Source organism: Drosophila albomicans, chromosome X (genome assembly GCF_009650485.2).
Source record: "Drosophila albomicans strain 15112-1751.03 chromosome X, ASM965048v2, whole genome shotgun sequence".
Lineage (NCBI taxonomy): Eukaryota > Metazoa > Arthropoda > Insecta > Diptera > Drosophilidae > Drosophila > Drosophila albomicans.
Genome location: NC_047627.2, coordinates 25,116,693 through 25,137,086, shown reverse-complemented (window position 1 = coordinate 25,137,086; position 20,394 = coordinate 25,116,693). Strand labels below are relative to the sequence as shown.

Below are 20,394 nucleotides of genomic sequence, written 5' to 3'. Positions count from 1 at the left end.
AAAATAATCTTTTTCCATGACAACTCAAAGAAAGGCATTTTCTATTAACTTGTGATAAATGGGTTCAATTGCAAGCAAACTGTTAAAATGCAAGGCAAGTTTGTTATAATTATTCTTGAACATTTTATTGCATAATTAATTGTATTAATTTGTTCGTCCGCTAATTGCAAATTGCTCTTCGAAAGAAACGCAATACATTTTTAGTTTATAAAAAATAAGAAAAAGAAATTCACCATTGGCGACTTTGTTACAAATTCTTAACGATGGCAGCTAATATTTTTTTGTTTTGATGTGAAGAGTGTATAAATAATTAAGTAGATTGTGCAGTTTTGTTGTTTCGTTTATAAAGCTAATCATTATTTTGTTGTAGTCCTAAGTCTAATATACATATATAGATCAATGTGTGTGTGTGTGTGTGTGTGCTTATGTTTGTAATACCTTTGGGAAAGCAAACAAAAATGTATTATAAAGATACGGATAATGGATAATGATGATTGATCCCAGCTAGAACATGCCATCGGATCTGGCAACTGGTATGAGCACGATGAGAAATATGACAAGATTGCGCATCACAAGACGCCAATCGTTGGGCACAGCGTACGGCAGCAGGATCTGGGTGAGTCGATGCACCTCATGCGAGGCGCAGACAAAGATGAACGACGTGATGATCATGTTGAGCGTGGGAAAGCCAGGCAAAAGGACCAAGACACCGTGACGATCGGCGGCCAGCCAAATGTGATATTGACAGACGAAGAGCTCTAGCGAGATGCGTCCGAACCAGGCAAAGAAATTGGAGTAACGAGTCCGCAGGATGCCGGAAATGTTGCGCAACACCACATAGCCAATGATGGGTATAAAGACGATGTAGGAATGAATCTCCTCGCAGTTCTGCACGTTCCGGCACAGAAACGAAAAGGACGTATAGATCCCGACACCGAGCAGAGCGAGCAACGTGACCGATATCGAAGTGCGACGCGAGAATAGATTCCCATGATTGTTGTCATCGAACACATTGTACTTTTGGGCAATGTGAAAGAAGGCGGCATAGATCATGCCAAAGGTGACCGTATAGCGATCCAGTTTCCATTGATACCACCACTCGTGGATGTCATCGTCGGTGGTCACGAAGAGCGCCTTCCACGGCCGCGTCACAAAGATGCGCTCGAAGAAGACCTCGGACATGAAGAGCACCGTGATGACGCCCAGACATCCGATGCACTTGCACACCAAATACAGATAGTGCAATGGATTCGCATCCACCGAGGCGGCTGTGATCCGCGGTGGCAGCGACAACACGAAATAGACGACGCACAGCCAGAAGGAGAGCAGGGGCACAAAGTAATAGAATTGATACGGACGATTCATGCAGAAGCAGAGCAACACACTCAGGAAATTCAGTCGGAACATCGCCTGAAAGAAGCGCACAAACATCGAACCACTTCCGCCTGTTTGCCAGATGTGGGTGAAATGCGTGTAGCCGGTGAGGAAAAAGTAGCCCGAGATGAGCAGCTTGATGTGCATGTGTATCGGGAGCACACGCTGTGCTCCGGTCATGTAATAGATGAGCACCACCAACAAGATCCAACCGCGTAGCTCGTCGGTTTGATCGCGATTGAGGACTTTGGTGAAGCGTGAATCTTCGGTGAAGAACAAGCCGAGGGCGAAGACATAACCAACAGGGATCCAAAAGCTAAACTCCGAATAGTATTTGTTCTCCTTCATGAAGAAATTGGTACGATCGCAGACATAGAAATACACCATAATCAGTCCCAGTAGCGACAACGCCATCAAAGGTGTGCGATAATCGGTGATTAAAGCGGAAAAAGCATTCGCTGGATGCCGTTGACTCTGCTGTTGATGATGATGCTGCTGCTGCTGGCTGTGATATTGATGCGAGTGATGCGGTTGATGGAGTTCCTGCAGCGGCACATAGAGCGTCTGGCCGCGCAGATGGAGCAGCCAACGACGCAAGCACATGGCACAAACGATCGCCACACAGACGCCAAACAAAGCGTAGGCCACAATCTGGAGTGTTGTGTGCGGCTCGGCGCTGCTGCAACAGGTGCCATCATTGTAGTTCATCTGATCGTTGCAGTACATGTTCCACAGCAACTGCACCTCCAGCCGCTGGCCGTGTGCACTCAACCGATACCCATCGATGGCATTGTCCAGCAGTCCGTTGGCAATATGCCACGCCGACTCCCAGACGCTTGCATCCGTGTAGCGAAAGACGCCGCGTGCCACCTGATTCAATCGATCAATGTCCTCGTTGAGCACCAGTTTCCACGCCGGCGGCAACTTCTCCTCGTCCACGCGCTCCGCCAGCTTCCACAGCACACGCGAACGTTGAGCCACCAATCGATGCAACGGCGCCACGAGCAACGTTAAATTCGCATTGTATTGCCGCAGCAACTCATCCGTTACGTTGCCTGCGAGCAGTTGGGAGTGCGTCAATCCCATCACATAGACGGAGGAGAGCTGCTTCTCCATCTCCAGCTGATAGAGGCGATCCAGGAGCTGAGCATTGACCTCCTCGGCGGGAATATACTGCGCCAGCATATGCAGCTTTTTATCCTCGAAGCGAGCCACATTCGCATGCGAAGATCCGTTGTTGTCGTATTCATTCTGTTGCTCCTCCTCCTCTCGCTGCGATTGCGGCAGATGCAGTTGCTCGATGAAGCGCTGGTACAACAGCCGCACGCTTCGGTCGCCGATGAACACAAAGTTGTTCTTGTTGCCAAAGAACGCCAAGTAACGCAGACAGCGTCGCGTGTCGCTGCAATAAAGTAAAGTTAAGTAAGTGTGAGAAACAGACAGGTTCAAAACAAGTAAGAAAGCTCAATGTGGTATTATTTGCAGAATATACCGAAATAATATACCAACAATATACTGATATATACTATATATTCGGTATATTGATATAGTACTACATTCGAAATATACTACAATAAAAGCAGGACAGTGTATCATTTCTAAAATATATTACTATTTAAAAAACATAGTATTTTTATTTAAAATATACCTAATTAATTTCAAAATATACCGAGTTAATATACTGAAAATATACCGAAATACCGAACGTTATATTTGAAATATAGATATAACGCTGCATTCAAAATATATCAAATTGCCAAAATATTTTTAATAAAACTGCAAAATAGTGCAAAATTAATATGCCGAAAATATACTAACATATGTAAAAAGCTATATTTGGTATATCGATATTCAAAATATTCCAGATTTCAAACCCCTTTTTAAATCGCAGCAAAAGAATGCGGTATTATTTGCAGAATATACCAAATTAATATACCGACAATATACCAACATATACCGAAAGATATATTTAGCATGTCCATAAAGTACTACTTTCAATATATACCATCTTTTAATCTCTGAGTTCTAGTGTTTACTACTGCAATAAACCGCGCTAATCGCATTTCAACCTCGTTCCTTTGACCTCTTTAAACATTTATAGGCATTTAAGTTTTAGGAGAAATTTAGAAGAGCTATCTTATTAAAGTCCGAAATCAGCAACTATTTATTTAGACAATAAGGCAAGACACCACTTAAATATCAAATTGAACGCAGACCAAATTTGAATTTAATTACAATTATCTGGTTTAACTTGATTTAAGCTAAGTAGCTAAATTTAAAAATGTTATATTAAATATGGATTACTCTTGAACATAACTTAAAAGCAGGTTTGTCCGCTTTGCAGTTTAATACAAACATTTGTACTAATAGAGAAGAATGTGAACATAATAAGAGACAGAATGAAGCAACTCTGACCTCATAAAGAATACAAATAGTCGCTTCATTAGCGTCTAGCAATGTTCTTTGGATAGAGTCTCCCTTGAGGGTCAGTTAGGTGAATCTAGCAAAGTTCAGTCAACGAAGTTATGAATCACATTCAATTGCTACATAGAGAGTGAAATGTATTATTATTCACAATATTTAAAATGACTAATTTGATAATTAAACAGCCACAACTTAGAAAACGAACAGAGGAAGGAATTGATAATTTGAATAGTGGATTTCAATTGAAAATTATAGAATAAAAGATTATATACGCAAAGTTAATTCTTTTAGAATTCACAATATATTTTAAATAAATCACGATGCAGGCAATTAAAATTATTTTTAACGATAAAAAAAACAATAGATATTAGATTATAGCAGACTGACTGTACGCTTCAACACAAAAGCTTTCATATTGTATCTAATAACCATAAAAAACTTAAGGAAGAATGGTCTATAGATCGTTATGTTATGGGTACCATGGGTGAATAATTAGAAAAACCAAAAAAGCAACAACTTTATAGGTAGATGACACACCAAATTGTATTGTTTTTGTTGTGCCAACAAGTTGGCATACCCTTCGCGACAGTGCGTAGCAGGGTATAATGATAAGAAGTGAACAGGCGAATGAGTCATCGAGCGATAACTACGCAAATTAATGAGGAGTGGAATGCGGGCAGAGCTCGATGTACTATTTGCTGTATAGGTGCATAAAAGTGTGCGTATGTGTGTGTGTGTGTTTTTGGAGTACTCACGTGTAACTGTATTTGTGCATCATACAGCCGTAGGGTTGCCACTCATTGTCGCCCTTGAAGCGACCCTTCGATAGAAGCCATTGGCAGGAATCGCTGCCTGGATAACCGCCGGATAACGGATAACAAAAGCGATAACGGATACAACGGTTAAACGGTTAATTGAACGATCACAAATGCTTATTGGATACCCACCATAATTCCAATTGAGCAGTCCGTGATAGAGCACAAAGCCCAGGACTAAAAACAGTGCCACCTTTTTCGCATTTGTCGCATTCAATTGCTCCATGAAGAGATCCGCCTTGGTTGGTATGCGTTGATGAGCGCCGCCATCGCCATCGCTGTCGGCGCCCGTTGCGCTGCCAATGCAAATACCGTGTAATTCACCGGCGCCTCCCAAGCCAAGGCTATTGATGTTGCTGCCGCTGCTTTCCATGGCGCCGGTGGCGCCGCCGACGCTGCGCAGATCACGCATCTTGTTCAGCAAATCGTCGTCGTCGTTCTCGGGACAAGGCGCTTACCGTCTGGCCATTTGTATTTTCATACTTCTATTTTAAATATATATGTATGTACGTTTTTTTTTTTTTTGTCGATTGGCCCACTTTTTGTGTGTTCACTGCATACGCTCTTCTTCGCTTTTTGCACTTGTATCGCGCTTTTTACGGCCGGCCGATAGGCGGCCCTGCTATTGCTATTTGTTCTAGTTATCGACGGTCGAAGTCAGCTGTTTGCCGCCGATAAGCAGCTGACGATATCGATAGCAACGCATGTATGTGGTATTTTTTCAATATTTAAAGTTGAAACAGCTAAACGGTCACACTGCTGCACAGCAACGCAAAGTGCGCCACAAGCAAAACACAATTTGTGCACAATATAAGTTTTGTATTGATATTTAGTTTAAAAGTGTTTTATTTTTACACAGGCCCGCAACATGTTGGTAAAGCTATTGGAGGAGGAAGTGCAGGCTTTAAACAATTGCGAGCGCTTCAATCAAATACGCATTGCATTCAGCAATTTCCACAAGGATGTAAAGAAACTGAACACTTTCAATTATTTTAGCGGTAAGTTGAGATTTAAAGCGCTGGTCTTTATTTTAATATCGCTGCGTATTTAAGGCAATGAGGCACACATCAAAGAGTTGCAACGCCGTTTGATTGCCGTGTTGCTCGAACATAATCTTGTCGAGAAGCCAGTGCAGAAAAAAGAAGAGAAGGATGACGATGAGGAGGAAGAGGATGACGATGATGAGGAGGAGGAGGAGGACGAGCTGGTCGTGCAGGTCAAGGCCAACTGTGAGGTCGATCAGCTGCGCGGCATAATGATGTATTTGATACTCAACAGCGCCCACATTGAGAGCGTCAAGGCGGAACACAAGCTCGCCGAATGCAATCCTCAATGCGTGCATCTTCTCCAGCAGCTGCCCGCTCCACTCGCCCAGCTGGTCACCGTCAGTCTGGCCCTGAAATGCGGCCTGCAGCAGCAATTCTTCGAGTTCCTAGCATGTGCACCACACTGGCTCAGCGTCCAATACATCGATACCCTCAATGAGACGCTCACGTATCTGGTTGAGGACCATCACGAGGCGTTGCCGTTGCTCGCGGACACTTTGCGGGCCGTGGCCAAATCGCTGGGCTATCATGCGGCACACTATGGCCAGCAATCTGCGTGCTTTGGAGCACATCCCGAGCTGCTGTTGCAGGCAACAATGCGACTGCTGCAGCGTCATCTGTTGTACGACGAGGAGCGACTGCGTCTGATACGCTCCAGCGTGGGCAGGCATCGCTATATGGGCGAGGCCATGAAGCACCTGCTCGACGCTTTGCTACTGACCCTAAGCGGGGAGGAATCCTTTCAGCTGCCCGCCTACTTTGTGATCTATGCGCTGCTCTCGTCGCCTCTGGGTGCAATTGTTGCTGCTGACGATGCGAAGGCGTTGGGAGGTGCGCCCATGCTGCGCACATTTGCCAGCAAACTGATGGATGCAGTGCAGCGTTTGCTGCCCCAAGTCAGCGTCGATGCCTACATGACGTGGCACGAGCTGCCGTCGGGAGTGCCGCTCTTCAGTCTGCAGACACACATTAACAATCAGTGCGCCAAGCTGCTGCAATCCCTCGAGCAGGTGAAGGAGAAGGACAGCAATCTGAGCAATCACAGTTTAGGTGCACAGCTGACTAACTTTGCGAGAAGCGCTCAAACCTTTCAACAGCGTCTGGAGCAGCTGACGTTGGGCGAACTGCTCAGTTTCCTAGATGGCGACGACGAAAGTGAAGCAGCCAACGAAGAGCAGCTGCTGGCGGCACTTAATCAACTGATGCAACGTCCCATTGCCTTTGGCAGCGATGAGTGCATCGAGAGTCTGGCCAAGCATGTCCAACTGTTGGGTGAGGAACATGCTCACCTGATAATCGATCATCTGAGTGCTGTGCTCGAGGTGAAGCAGGAGCAAATGGAGTCGGACGAAGCGAACTACGAAGATTACGATGAGATCTATGGCGAGCTCTTGGGCAAGGTGTTGTATCCCATCTTCAAGGCATTGCCGACGGTCCATCAAAAGCTGCGATTCCTCGAGAAGCGTGACGTGTTGCGACTCCAGGACGAGCTGAGCTTCCGCCTGAGCGAAACATCCGGTAATCGCATTGGCTTCTTCAATACGCTGAGCTATCGCCAGGACGAGTTTCCCATGCTGCAGTTCCTCGATCTGTGCTACGAGCAGCCGGCAGAGACGTGGCTATCACTCGCTCAACTGGGCATGACGCACCCGCAGTTTGGCAAACTCTACTGCAACATTGCCATCGCTTGTGCGGCGCATGCAATGCATCATTTGGACTACACGTTGCATCAACTGATGCAGGACGAAACGCTGCTCACGCACAAGAATTCCGCTGATGAGGATGACTTCCTGCTGCGTCTCTATGAGCTACCTTTGGTGCTGCATTCCCCATTACGCTCGCCACAAATGTGTCTCCAGCTGCAACAGAATGAATCTGCAACGCTCACCCAGTTCACCGAGCAGCTGCAACTGGGACAACGCAATTATCTCTCGGCCTGTGCCATGGGCATGGAGAAGTTTGCCGATGCCCAGAACTATGCGGCACTTGGCAGACTCGCAGACACGTTGCTGAAGCTGCAACGCATCGAGCAGCGTCCTCGCAATTTCAACATACAATTTGGCGGTGGCCAACGGCGACGTCGTTTGGCCAAGAAATATGCCACGTTAATGGACCAAATGAGCACTTGGCGCATCAGCAATTGGAAGCTGACGTTCGAGTTGATTGCCACCATCGATAAGCTGCGTGGACAGTTGCGCAACTTCGATGCACAGCGCAGCTATGTCCTAGATCAATTCATGGCGTATTACGTGGCGAATATGCCGCGTGCCTTGCGCATCAATCCAGGTGAGAGAACATCAGAAACAGATTCCTTCTATATACTATATTCTTCGCTCTTAGATATGCAGCAACAAGTCAAAGCTTTAGTGGAGACATTGACGCACAAGGAGTTGTGGGAAGAGGAGCAACTGATTATGCTATTACCCGACATTCCCTCGCAAGCCAAGGACTGTGCATTGGTAACAGACTAACTAACTGACTGATTAACTAGCCAACTAACTAACTAACTAACTTACTTATGACTGACTCTGACTTAACTCTTCAATTTATTAACGATTTACCTGCTAAACAACGACTTGCCTTGCCTTGCAGCTGCTGGAGAAAGCCTCGTCGGTGGAGGCCACCAATCTATTGAGTCTGGCGATTCTCCGTAAGCTGGACAACGCTGTCTTGGAGACGCTTTCTCGTTACGTTGATGACGTTGGCACAGCGGAAGCCCAAAGAGGCTACAGCTTCCTGCTGAAAGCTTATATGGTGGCCTATAAGGATGTCTTGATAGCGCCAGCAAAGCCATGTGATTATCGCTTGCTCGCAGAGCATTTGATGCGCACTCCCAAGTTGCTGTTGCAGGAAAATCTGCGCATTGCCATCGAGAATCTGAAGACGCTGCGCGCAACGGACGCATCAACTAAAGCATAGTATTAAAGCAGTTATAACTAGATATAACATACATATTACAAGTTACTCAATAATTCACTTAATCATAGAGATAATTTCGAATTTACATATTACGTTCCTCAACAAATCTGTTTAATGAAATGTGAACAAATACATATATGAAGCTAATTTTGTATTACAAGTTTGAGTGATACTTTTCGTAAATAAATACATTTCCTTTAAATATAAAAATAATTAATATTTACAATACTCCAGCATTCTATTATTAAAGAAATATTCAAGATCATGATTATTTTTTATTTTCAGTTAACTTATTACTAAACTATTATCGGTTAATTGTGGTTTTCAATCAATTATATCTTAATTAAGTATTTATTTACATTCATATATAATTACATATTTATTTAAATTCATGAAATTTACATCATGGTTACAGAAATAAATTTAAATTAAAATCGAGTAAAATTACGCGGGTTTTATTGCACAGCGTTGCCACAATGCAATGCCAGGGTTGCAATACGCAATTTGTCGAACGTGGCATTTGCACAGTGTGGCCACACCGGCGCGCCGGCTGGTTTCGTACGCCATGGTTGACGCATGCGTTTGACGTGCATATGTATGACGGCGGCGGTGACAGATATTTTTTGCATACGAAAAATTTTTCTGAGCAGAAGTACGAAGCGATAAAGTGCGTGGAAATTAAGGCGTCTCAAGTCGAAATTGAAAGCCATACGTATTGAACAACCGATTGGACATTAGCGGCTTGAGTGCATTGCAAACAACACGTTGATCGTCGTTTTTTTGCACGCAACAACCTTCTGTATTTCCATTTTTTGCGCATACATTTACCGATATTTTGGTGGTTACACCGACACGGACACACACAAAAACACACACACTGATACACATAGACATACCCAAGCAGCAGCGACGACAAGAACGAGCAACGGCGACGACGTCGATGTGAAGCAGCAGCGCAGTGAAGAAGGAAAAAAAAACAAGCGAAATCGAAAGCAAAATTTGTCGAGTCGCGAGTCAAGGCGTCAAAAAAAAAAAAAATTCTTCAATAAGTGTGCTAAGCTGAACGAATCAAAATCCCTACAAAACTAAATACGAAAAGCTGCGCATTTGCCGTGAAGAAGAGAAGTAAAGAGAAAAACACACGGTAAGCAAATGATGAAGTTTATCAATAATGGCAAATTCTCAAGCAAAAAAGCCAATTGTAACACAATTTCGATTTTATTATATATATTTGTTTTATTGTTTTTTAGGAAGCGTTCACAACAATAAAGGAGAACGGCAGTACTAGCACAACAACAACAATAAGAACAACAGAGAAAGAAAGAAAATAGCAAAAATGAATAAAACACCACAATTCGATGTTCTGACCATTGAGCCAGAGCATGAGTTGCGATTTGTGGGTAAGTAAGAGAATGTGTGTGTGTTTGTGTATGTGTGTGCATGTCTCCACATATTACATGTGAGTGTGTGTGTGCGTGTGTTTTGAGTGCAAATTAGGAGTGAAGAAGCAGCAACAGCAGCTGCATTTGCTTGCAAGAGCGTTTGCAATGTTTTTGTTTTGCACTTGGCGTGCAAAGAGAAGGCCACATCAATGTGTGTGTGTTAGAGTGTGACAGTGACAGTGGCGGTGGATCGATCAACATCACCATGAACCGATATCAATGGACAATACTATGCGAGAATGCAAAATAATTGTAAACATTGCAGCCAAGTGCTGCCCATTCATTTTACTGCTGCGTGTCAAACGGCGGAGCAAACTGCAAAGTTCACACGCACACACACACACAAGCAGCAGACGAACAAAACAAGGCCGCATGTTGTCGATTTGTTATTTTTCTCTTTCTTTCACTTTACGCTGTTTTTTTTTTTTTTGGTATTGTATGTTGCTTTCACACAGCTTATCAATAATTTGTCGCTGTTTTCTTAGTAGTTGCTGTTGTTGTTGTTGCCGCTTTAGTTTTTGACATTTGTATTTTGCAGCGGCAACTGTGGCGTCGCTTTCATCGTTTTGGAAATGCGACCGCGGCCATCATCTCTCTCTTTCTCTCTCTTGCGCGCACTCTCTTGAGCTTCTCTAGCATATTCATAAAACCGAAAAAAAAAACATTTGTCGCCGCCGCCACAAGAGCAGCTAAAATTTTATTTTTATACTTTTGAAACGTTTTTCATGAGCCATTTTTCCTTTTACTTTTTGAATTTTGGCCAAATAACAACAGCCGAAAAAGCAACAACAACATTAACAACAACAACAATGCATATGACGGAACATGTTGAATTATTGTTGTAGTGCGCACAGTGTTCCGCAATGCGATGAGTCCAAGTGCAAATGATTTGCGCCCCCAGCGACAAAAGTTTTGCTCCCACTGTTCACACTGTTGTGCTGCCCGCATAGAGAGACAAGTCGTGTAAGTATGTGTGTGTGTTTGTGTGCCGCTGATCGTCACTTGTCAAAGCACACACGCATACACACATACATACATGCATGCTTATGTTTGGCTTGTGATGAATGAATTTTCCTTAAAACTAACAAATTCAGCTGCAAAGAAAATTACTACCCTTGTTATTATGTTGACGTATGTGTGTGTGTGTGTGTGTGCGTTGTTTTTGCCTTTAATTGAATTAGTTTTCGTTTTATTGACAATCTATACAGAGATATTAAGTACATTCTATAAGACAGAATGTTCATAAAATAGAAAGTGACATAGCAAATAGTCAAACGGAAATTCCAAGAGCAGAATAATGTGTGGATGAGGTTGAAGACAGATATTTTTTTTTAAACATTTATTGTTATTTTAGCATTTAGAACGAATAACCTAACCCATTACTTTCGTACTCGTTACTCTTGTTGCAGTTTGATATTCGCTGCTTTCACTCGTTACTCGTTACTCATTACATTCTTACTCGTTACTCTTATTGCAGCTTGATACTCGCTGCTTCACTCGTTGCTTTAACGAATAGCCCTTTATTTTACTACTCGTTACTCGCTGATTGTCAATTAGGCTTTGAGTTGCATCTAATTGCAGTTTGATACCTACTCTCTTCACTCGTTACTCTTTGCTTTTTACTGTAGCTGGTTGTTTTATACTTATAGAAAACGTTCCTAGTCGCTTTTATTAGTCTTGGTACTCGGTTTTTTTTACTTACCGCTTTCTGCGTTGTCCATGATTTAGTACATATATGATTTCTGAATGTTTTATTATGATTGATAGCATTTAAAGATCGGGCTTTAAAGATAGGCAAGAAATGTGCATTTTAGCAACCTTTTCCCTTGTTTTTCTGTTCAAGTAAAGAGTGAGTTTAGATCTCAGACAATCCCAAACTTACTCCAAATTGTTTTAGAAGCATGCTTGAACATTTTAAAATGGTTTTTCTAAACTTTAAAGCTTACTGAGTAAAGTATTTACCACAACACCACATTTAACACAATTGAAATGAAGTAAATCGATCAACTAATGTAATCTCGATTGTATTCATCTGATATTCACAGGTCCGTTCAATCGGCCCGTGGTGACAGTGATGACACTGCGCAACAATGCACCCTCGACGCTGGTCTTTAAGATCAAGACCACCGCTCCCAAGCGTTATTGTGTACGTCCAAACATTGGCAAGATTGCGCCTTTCCGCTCCACGCAGGTGGAAAGTAAGTATACTAAATGCATAAACATCAAATCAGTTATTAATCTCTTTCTCTTCGTAACAGTTTGTCTTCAGCCCTTTATGTATGATCAGCAGGAGAAGAACAAGCACAAGTTTATGGTGCAGTGTGTGCTTGCACCACAAGATGCCGATTTGTCTGATTTGAACAAGTTGGTAAGTATTTTGTGGAGGATGACAGATGAGGAGTTTTGCTATTGGTTCTACTGTTAATAATGTGTACACTTGAAACTCTTTGCAGTGGAGGGAATTGGAGCCGACTCAGCTGATGGATGCCAAATTGAAGTGTGTATTTGAAATGCCGCCCTCGGAGTCGAATGCTGAGAACAACAGTGGCGGCAACAATACCAATGCAGGCGGCAGTGTTGCCGGCAATGCAACAGCCAGTCAAAGTGCAGCTGAATCACTGAAGACCGATGCGTCCAAGTTGTCCGATGAGGAACTGGTAAGAGATTCGAATAAGAGTGAGAGTTACATCTATTTTAACTCGTGTCTTTAATTTGTAGCCTCCTTCGAGTCTGTCCGAAGCTACCATGCAAATTGAAACACTTGCCGTCGAGATAAAGGAGATACGTGAACTCAACATTGAACTGCGAAAAGAAAATCTACACTTGAAGGTAAACGTGTTGTAAACGTTATTTGTTTCTGTTCGATCTTTACTTATGCGTTCTTCATTTGATTAGGATCAAATCACACGCTATCGGAGCTCGCCGGCCACTAAGCAAATCAACGAGTCCTATACTCCAGTTTTAGCTGAAAAACAGATTCCGGTATTCTATATAGCAATCGCAATTGCTGCGGCTATATTGGGACTGTTGCTGGGCAAGTTTTTGCTCTGAATGCCATAATACCAACAACCACAACAACAAATAACAAAACGATAACAACAACAAACACACACACACACACACACACAGAGAGATGCAAATGCAACAACAACTGCAGCAGCAACATCAACAACAACAGCAGCAACATCAACAACAACAGCAACAACAACGAACACAACAGCAACTATAACTTAAAAAATGAAAAACCACAGCAAAGCAAGCAGCAGAACGAAGAGCAACAGCAACCTCGAATGTTGAAGCAAAAGCTAAATACACATAAAACTCACACACACACACACACACACAATATTGGTTCTATAAATTGCTCGTTTTTTTTTTTAATTAAAATTCTATTCTGTTACGATACTATGTTTCCCTTTATTCGATCTATATACATTTATAATACTATCAATTATAATCATTGATGAATTAATGAGCAAATTTTTGTCGATTTGTCTAAATTATGTAAACACACATACATACACACACCACATACACACACACACACACATAAAAAGGAAACATGTTTAGATAATGTAATTGTTAAAGAGAAAAACAAAAAATATGAAAATTCAAAAATAACAAAAAAAAAAGCAAAAAAAAATATTACCGTAAGCATAATTTGCAATTGCATTAGAACGTTAATTCGCAATCTGCAATTGCAAAAACAAACAAAAATAAGAAGATGAAAAGAAAAGAAAAACACAAAGTCAAGTCAAGAGGACAAAAAGCAAAAACAAAAATAAAAAACGGAACATGCTTGGATTTGGGAATGAAAAAGCAAAAACAAAAACGAACGTTCTCCTGCCCTCCTTCTGTCTCCCGTTCTCGCTCGCTCTCTATCGTATCGTAATTCTTCCGCCAGAATGATTGGACAACTCTCTGTCTCTGTCTCGCTCTCGCTCTCTGCCTCCCTTCATGCATCTAACCCACTGGAATATTCCCTCTGTCTCTCTTTCTCTCGCTCATCCACACATCAAATAAAGCGGCGCGCATGCGTCGTTGATGTTTTTTTTTTTTTTCTGTTTGATATTTTGGTGATTGATGCATTCTTCTGCATACTTTCTTTATGTTGTTGTTTAAGTGTATCTATATAAATTTTTTTTTATTTATTTCGAGCGTGTTTCCATTTATATCTATATTATTTTTATTTTTGCGCAATTAAAACTTGTATTTTTATTCAACTCTGTTTTAGCTTGCACACTTGCATTTACATTTCTAATTTCATTTATTTGCAAAGACACAACACACACACACATCCACAACCACAACAAAATAATATATGTAATGAATTTATATACATACATAGCAAAGAATATGTAATTGTGTTGTCGCAAGAGTCCTAAATATAACGGTATATAACGGTATGCGGATATCTCAGTTGGAATCATTCGAGGAGGTGTGGACAGTATTTCTAGATGAGGAATAACAACTAGAACTACATACTTACATATATATATATATATATACTATATAAGAACAATTTCAATCAATTTTTATAAACATTGAGAACTGTTGAAAAGTCATATAAACACACACACACACACATACACACTCACATATAAATTGTTAATGCAGCTTATTAGTTTTGCATATTTCTACTAAATTGTATATTACTTTATTTTCCCAAAAACAAAAATGAAGTCTTTTTTTTAATATATATATATGCATAAAAAATGAAAAAGGAAATGATAAAAAAAAAAGAAAATCGAAAACATCTATATTTTTATCGTCTAAAACATGTACTATAAAAAAAGGAGCAGACGCTTTCTGTTAAAGTGATTCGATTCATCAAAAACAACAAAAAAAATTAAAAAAAAAATGGAGAAAAATCCAGCTTCGACTATTTTTGTTTCAAATTTTGCAAAGCATTGAAAAAGGGTATATCGATTTATATATAAATAAATATATATTAATATATACATTTATGAATGCTGTATTTTCATAGACATGATTTCGTATTAAATGTTTAATCTAGAAATACAGTCAAAACAAAAACAAAACAAATGGCAAATAAACGCATATAAGCAAATCATAAGCAAAATGTACTTGATGTCAGCTGTAGCAAAAAAAAAAAAAACAAAGAATACAAAAAAAAAAAAGAAAACATTTAAAATAAAATAATAAAAATGAAAGGAAATGAGAACAACAACAAGAACAACAGGCAACAAATGCAAATTAACAAATGTTTAGCTGCATTAAAAAAAAAATAAACGTAAGTCGTGCAACTGGCAACGGCAACTGCTGTATCTATAATTGAGCAACACACTATATAATTGAGGTGAATGAGTTTGTGCGAAAATCCGAGATAAAACCCAAGCAAGAAAAATGAGAAAAACAATTTAATATTTACAGCATGATTCTTAAAAACTAAGTGTTTTTTTCTTAAAAGGAAAAATAATAATAATACAAAACAAAAAAAAATGAAACATTGTTAATTAAAACATCAGATATCATTTAAAACAAAACAAATAAATTGAAATAAATTACGTTGCCGCTGTTGCTCTTGCTCTTGAATTGCGCGCCACAAACATCCAAGCGAATGTCGAATGCTATCGATAACAGGTGGCCACCTGGTGAATACCTGGTGTATGTCGATAACCGATAAGTGTAGCGCTTTGAAAGCGCAATGCCGCCGCTGCTTTTGAAGAAGCTTTTGTTTTTTCCGTGTGCTGCTACCAAGCAACAACGAACGAGACGAAACATTTTGTGACTGACAACGCACCGCATCCCTTTTGTCCTTGCTGGCTGGTTGGCTGCTGCTGCTACTGCGTGGGATGCTGCTAGTCCAGTAGCCAAGTGTAAACAAATCGCACGCGCCTAAAAATAACTGCTCTGGCCAAATCTCGAATTGTGACCACCAAAAAAGAATATTCAGTTGTTGACTTTCGAGCTCACCAAAAGCGAAAAAAAACTGTTGCATACTTTTGCGCGCCAAAGTAAATTCAACGTGAATTTGGATTTGGATATTTTTTTTTTTTTGTTCGGTGTTTGTTGTTTGTTTCAATCTCTCTTTGTGCTTGGCTGTGATTGTGATTAAGATTGAAACTGTGCTGTGACTTAGAATGTACATGTTAATGCAATAATAAGACTAAGTTATTCCAGGCAATGCGGAGTGCAGGTGAGTTACATTGTTGTTGTTGTTGTTGGTGTTGTTGTTGCTGTTGCCTTGTAGTATGCTTTGGCTCGGTTTATTTTTAAACTCGGAGCTGAAACGTTTAGCTGCAACCGCAATTGCACAAACACGAACACACACTCACACACACAGAGACGCATACAATGTCAGTTTAATTGGTCCTCAATGCCAAGGACTCTAAGGGCGAGCTGCAACAAGTAGCAAGTAGCAAGTAGAAAGTAGGAAAAGCAGCGCAGTCTAATAAATTGTTACACATTGTGTGTGTGTGTGCTTTGCTTTTAATTGAACGGTCTATCTCTTAAGCTGCTGCCTAATTGGAGTATTAAATCAATAAGCCCCGACCTCATCTTCCCTTTCCATCCCCATCCCCTTCCCTCCCCCCTTCTACACACATCATCATCTGCATTCATTCGTAGCCAAGCTGAATGAGTGTATTCGTAATTTATCTGAGTACACGACTCTCTCAATGTGTGTGTGTGCGTGTGTGTGTGTATTTATGATTGTGTACACGGTAAGCCGTCACTTGACAAGGCCACCCAGCCACAGCATCAGCCACAGCATCAGCCACAGCCTCAGCATCCCCTTTGGAGTGCCAGCTGCCACCTGAAGAGCAGCCCTCAGTTTCTGTTTCGGTTTTGTTTATAAACCTCTTTTTTTTATTTAGCAAGCTTACTCTCTCTCTCTCTCTTTCGCTTACTTGCTAAATTTGTGTCTATTTTTGGGCAGCCCAATCGCTAAGTGGGCGGGGCTCGAGTTCTTAAGTCCTTACGCACCCTTTGCGATCCCTTAATCCGCTTTGCTCCCTATCTTTTATCTATTTACTTTACTTCTTTTCTTTGCACCTCCTGCTTCTTCTTCTTTTTTGTTTCTTTATAATTATTAGCTCACACAAAAAACGAAAAGAGAAAGCCCAAAATTTAATAAAATAAAATAGGAAGCGGCCATAAAAAGGAGGCAACAAAAATATTTGAAATAACTGCCAAAAAAATGCGCGCTTTGAAATCTTTGTTGGAACTTTTTGCACGTGCCTCGAACTCTCACACACACACATTCCACACTTACACATACACATACTTAGACTCACACACACACACACACACACACATAGTTGTATTCAATCAAGACTTGAATAGGCTTTTTATGCCCCGAGTTGGAGAGACAGAAAATCAATAAATCGAGTTTAATGAGTATTCCGAAATATTTCGGAAGACGCACCCGGGGGCATCCTTGGCTTCCCCCTCAGCCCCCCTTCCCCTTCCCCCTGCTCCTCACTCACCGCTGCACATAAAAGCCAGCTTTTGTCTGTGTGCAACTTTCAGAAGTAGCTCATTGTGTTTTCTGCTTTTTTTTCTTTTCGTTTCATTTCGGTTCTTTTTTTTTGTTCTTGATTGTTGCTAGGACCCAACTCAAGTTCATGTTGCTGACAGCACCCAACTCTTCAACTGTCCATCTACATCTCAATCTCTGATCTCTCTCCGTCTCTTCCCCCCTCTCTCTCTCACTCTGGCAGGACACTTGTTGAAGCCAGCATCACGATGACGACCGCCAACATTGACTACGACTATCTGCTCAAGTTCCTGGTGCTCGGCGATTCGGGCGTGGGCAAAACCTGTCTCCTCTATCAGTACACCGATGGCAGATTTCACACGCAGTTCATCTCAACGGTGGGCATTGACTTTCGCGAGAAGCGATTGGTAAGTCAGACAACATATTTCACATGAATATACTGAACAAAAAAGTCCTAAAATCATGGTCTTAGTACTAAGAATTTTGGGTTCTAAAGTTCCTCAGAAACATGAAAATCCTAATGTCAGTAAACACATCTTGATTTCAAGAACATTTAATATAAGTTCCTAATATTAACAATATGAAATCTTATAATTTTAAGATCCAAAATCTTATTATAAGACCAATAAAATATTATATTATATTTTATTGATATTTTTTACTATTTATTTATTATTTTGCCATTTTATGATTAAGTTTGTTGATCACTTAACTTCAGCTTAGAAGGGTATTATAATTATTTGACTGCGGGAAATTGATGTAACAGGTTGAAGGAGGCAAAGAAGAAGGTAATTTGGATACTCAATAGATGGGTTCAACGGGGAGAAACTGCGGCTCGGGGTTCAGAGTAGAGTAAGGGCATAGACTAAGGTTCGTAGCTTTGATAAGTAGTGGTTTGGGTCTTGGCTAAATTCCTTTAAATCGCGCACTTATTTTGTATAGAGAATTTAGAGCATCTCCTTCGTTTTGTTGGTGTGCAATTGTAGCCTTCTAGCTCTTACCGTTTAATTAAAGAGTTTCTGCAGTACTTTAGCATAGGAATAAACCTATGGACAAAACTATCTTGGAAGCTCTTCAGAGCAAAGGCACAGAGAACTTTTCACATTGATGATGCCAGTAGCATAGTTAATAAATAAATAAAGTTAGTATATACTTTATATATATTTTATATTCATTATCGAACCGATATAGCCATGTCTTTCTGTCTGTCTGTTTCCATGAACACCTGACAATCTGGTATGTTTTGTACTCTATAATTTAAATGTAGTACTATATCGATATACCAGCCTTTGGTATATTTTAGTATTTTTGAGGTATACTCTTGGTAAATTTTGAGAATATGCTTCATGAAAATTGGGTAGCGGGAATCTCACAATCGATATATGATTTCAGTTTCATTGTTATTCTTATTATTTCCATAGATTTTAAATTTAAATTGTTGGCAATAAATAAAGAAACTAAGGAATCAATTTTATGTACTTTCACTAATTTTGGAAAATGATTATTTATTATTTATATTAATAAGTATTACCTCAATAGTTATGTTTTATGATTTTTCTTTTCCGTTCAACTAAAACTCAAAAGTTAAATTTAGGCAATTTCATTTCACCGAAAAAAAAAGAAAATTCAATAGTAACTATCGATGAACCACACTCGATAGTAACGTTAGTGCTATCGATAGTTCAACAGCAGCGTTTCAATTGTTTGCTTCGCCTTTGTCGCCTTTTCACAGGTGTACAGCTCTCGTGGACGTCGCCATCGCATCCATCTGCAGATCTGGGACACAGCCGGGCAGGAACGCTTTCGCTCGCTGACGACCGCCTTCTACAGGGATGCAATGGGCTTTCTGCTCATCTTCGATCTGACCAGCCAAAAGTCGTTCCTCGAGATCACCAACTGGCTGGAGCAGCTGCGCATGCACGCCTACACCGAGGATCCCGACGTTGTGCTCTGCGGCAACAAGTGCGATCTCCTCAAGCTTCGCGTCGTCTCCCGGGAGCAGGTGGCTGCGTTGGCGCAACGCTATCACCTGCCGTACATTGAGACAAGCGCCTGCACCGGAGCGAATATACAACAGGCTGTGGAGCTGCTCGTCGGTCGTGTCATGGAGCGCATCGAGAATGCTGTCTGCAATCGGGACTTTTCTTTGTTGATGGCGCAATCGCGTCGCCTGCCCAATATTGCTTATGGTCCCGATTTGGTGCGTCTCCATCAGCCACAGAATAACGGCAACAATAATAATGCAACGCGTCGCAATTGCAACTGCTAAGCTAAGGGATGAGATTATGATGAGGAGGAGGCACTTATTCAGTTACCAGTTTTTATTACCGTTTCTATGTGTGCGTTGACTGTAAATAAATGTTTGTTGCTTGTTAACCCTCCGCAAGGATTATCTTTAAACGAGACCGATGTGGAAGTAAAAATCTTAAAGAAAGTAGAATCCTTTTCTCATAGGGCTTGCGGGCGTTCCATTTCCATTCTCCGAGCTTCGTCTAAAGTTTCTTCAGGAATTCCATTTATTCCTTATTCTAATAATCTCCATTCCACTTTGACCTAATCCCAATTTGTTGCCTTCCTCTTCAAGTCTTCAACACTGAAGGAACTGCAATTCCATTCCTTTTATTTCTTTCTCCTCTGAACTTTGTCTAGGATTCCAATTCTCCAGGAATTACATTTCCTACAGATAGCTATCTCATTTCTGCTTTGTCAGCTCTTTCTCTTCTGAGCAAGTTTTATCCCTCTTGCAGATCTGATAAATTAATTTAATTCCTGTTTTATTCAAAGATTTATTTTTTTACCTCAACCCAAGGCTTCTCCACTTTCTAAAATGAGATTTATTCCTTTTCCATTGAAAAAGAAAATTCTTGTAAAGGAAGCTCCACTTTCTTTCTTCCTCCCCAAAACTTCTCCTG

General features: G+C 40.9%; 4 protein-coding genes across 6 annotated transcripts; 3 read left to right on the top strand and 1 right to left on the bottom strand.

The window, feature by feature from the left end:
* LOC117576326 (uncharacterized) lies at positions 1–8,737 on the top strand. Of its 2 annotated transcripts, none has more exons than XM_034260997.2 (5): positions 1–94; positions 5,473–5,611; positions 5,666–7,945; positions 8,000–8,118; positions 8,252–8,737. In XM_034260997.2, the coding sequence occupies exons 1-5, from the start codon at positions 59–61 to the stop codon at positions 8,576–8,578; spliced, it is 2,901 nt and encodes a 966-aa protein (XP_034116888.1). In that variant the 5' UTR covers positions 1–58; the 3' UTR covers positions 8,579–8,737. The 2 variants fall into 2 exon arrangements, with proteins under 2 accessions (XP_034116888.1, XP_034116897.1); XM_034261006.2 differs by lacking the exon at positions 1–94 and adding an exon at positions 5,361–5,389.
* LOC117576346 (N-acetylneuraminate 9-O-acetyltransferase) lies at positions 361–5,215 on the bottom strand. Its single transcript, XM_034261027.2, has 3 exons — positions 4,746–5,215; positions 4,554–4,650; positions 361–2,776 (listed from the first exon to the last, which is right to left on the bottom strand). The coding sequence occupies exons 1-3, from the start codon at positions 5,023–5,025 to the stop codon at positions 505–507; spliced, it is 2,649 nt and encodes an 882-aa protein (XP_034116918.1). The 5' UTR covers positions 5,026–5,215; the 3' UTR covers positions 361–504.
* Positions 8,738–9,168: 431 nt separating the features above from the next.
* Positions 9,169–13,852, top strand: LOC117569399 (vesicle-associated membrane protein/synaptobrevin-binding protein). The gene is made up of 7 exons (XM_034250538.2): positions 9,169–9,722; positions 9,829–9,978; positions 12,066–12,218; positions 12,279–12,388; positions 12,474–12,677; positions 12,739–12,849; positions 12,916–13,852. Exons 2-7 carry the CDS (start codon positions 9,915–9,917, stop codon positions 13,069–13,071), a joined length of 798 nt encoding a protein of 265 aa, XP_034106429.1. The 5' UTR covers positions 9,169–9,722; positions 9,829–9,914; the 3' UTR covers positions 13,072–13,852.
* Positions 13,853–14,000: 148 nt separating this feature from the next.
* LOC117569409 (ras-related protein Rab-27A) lies at positions 14,001–19,757 on the top strand. 2 transcript variants are annotated; one of them, XM_034250549.2, is made up of 3 exons: positions 14,001–16,180; positions 17,706–17,889; positions 19,215–19,757. In XM_034250549.2, exons 2-3 carry the CDS (start codon positions 17,731–17,733, stop codon positions 19,749–19,751), a joined length of 696 nt encoding a protein of 231 aa, XP_034106440.1. In that variant the 5' UTR covers positions 14,001–16,180; positions 17,706–17,730; the 3' UTR covers positions 19,752–19,757. The 2 variants fall into 2 exon arrangements, with proteins under 2 accessions (XP_034106440.1, XP_051861662.1); XM_052005702.1 differs by lacking the exon at positions 14,001–16,180 and adding an exon at positions 16,349–16,706.
* Positions 19,758–20,394: the final 637 nt, after the last annotated feature.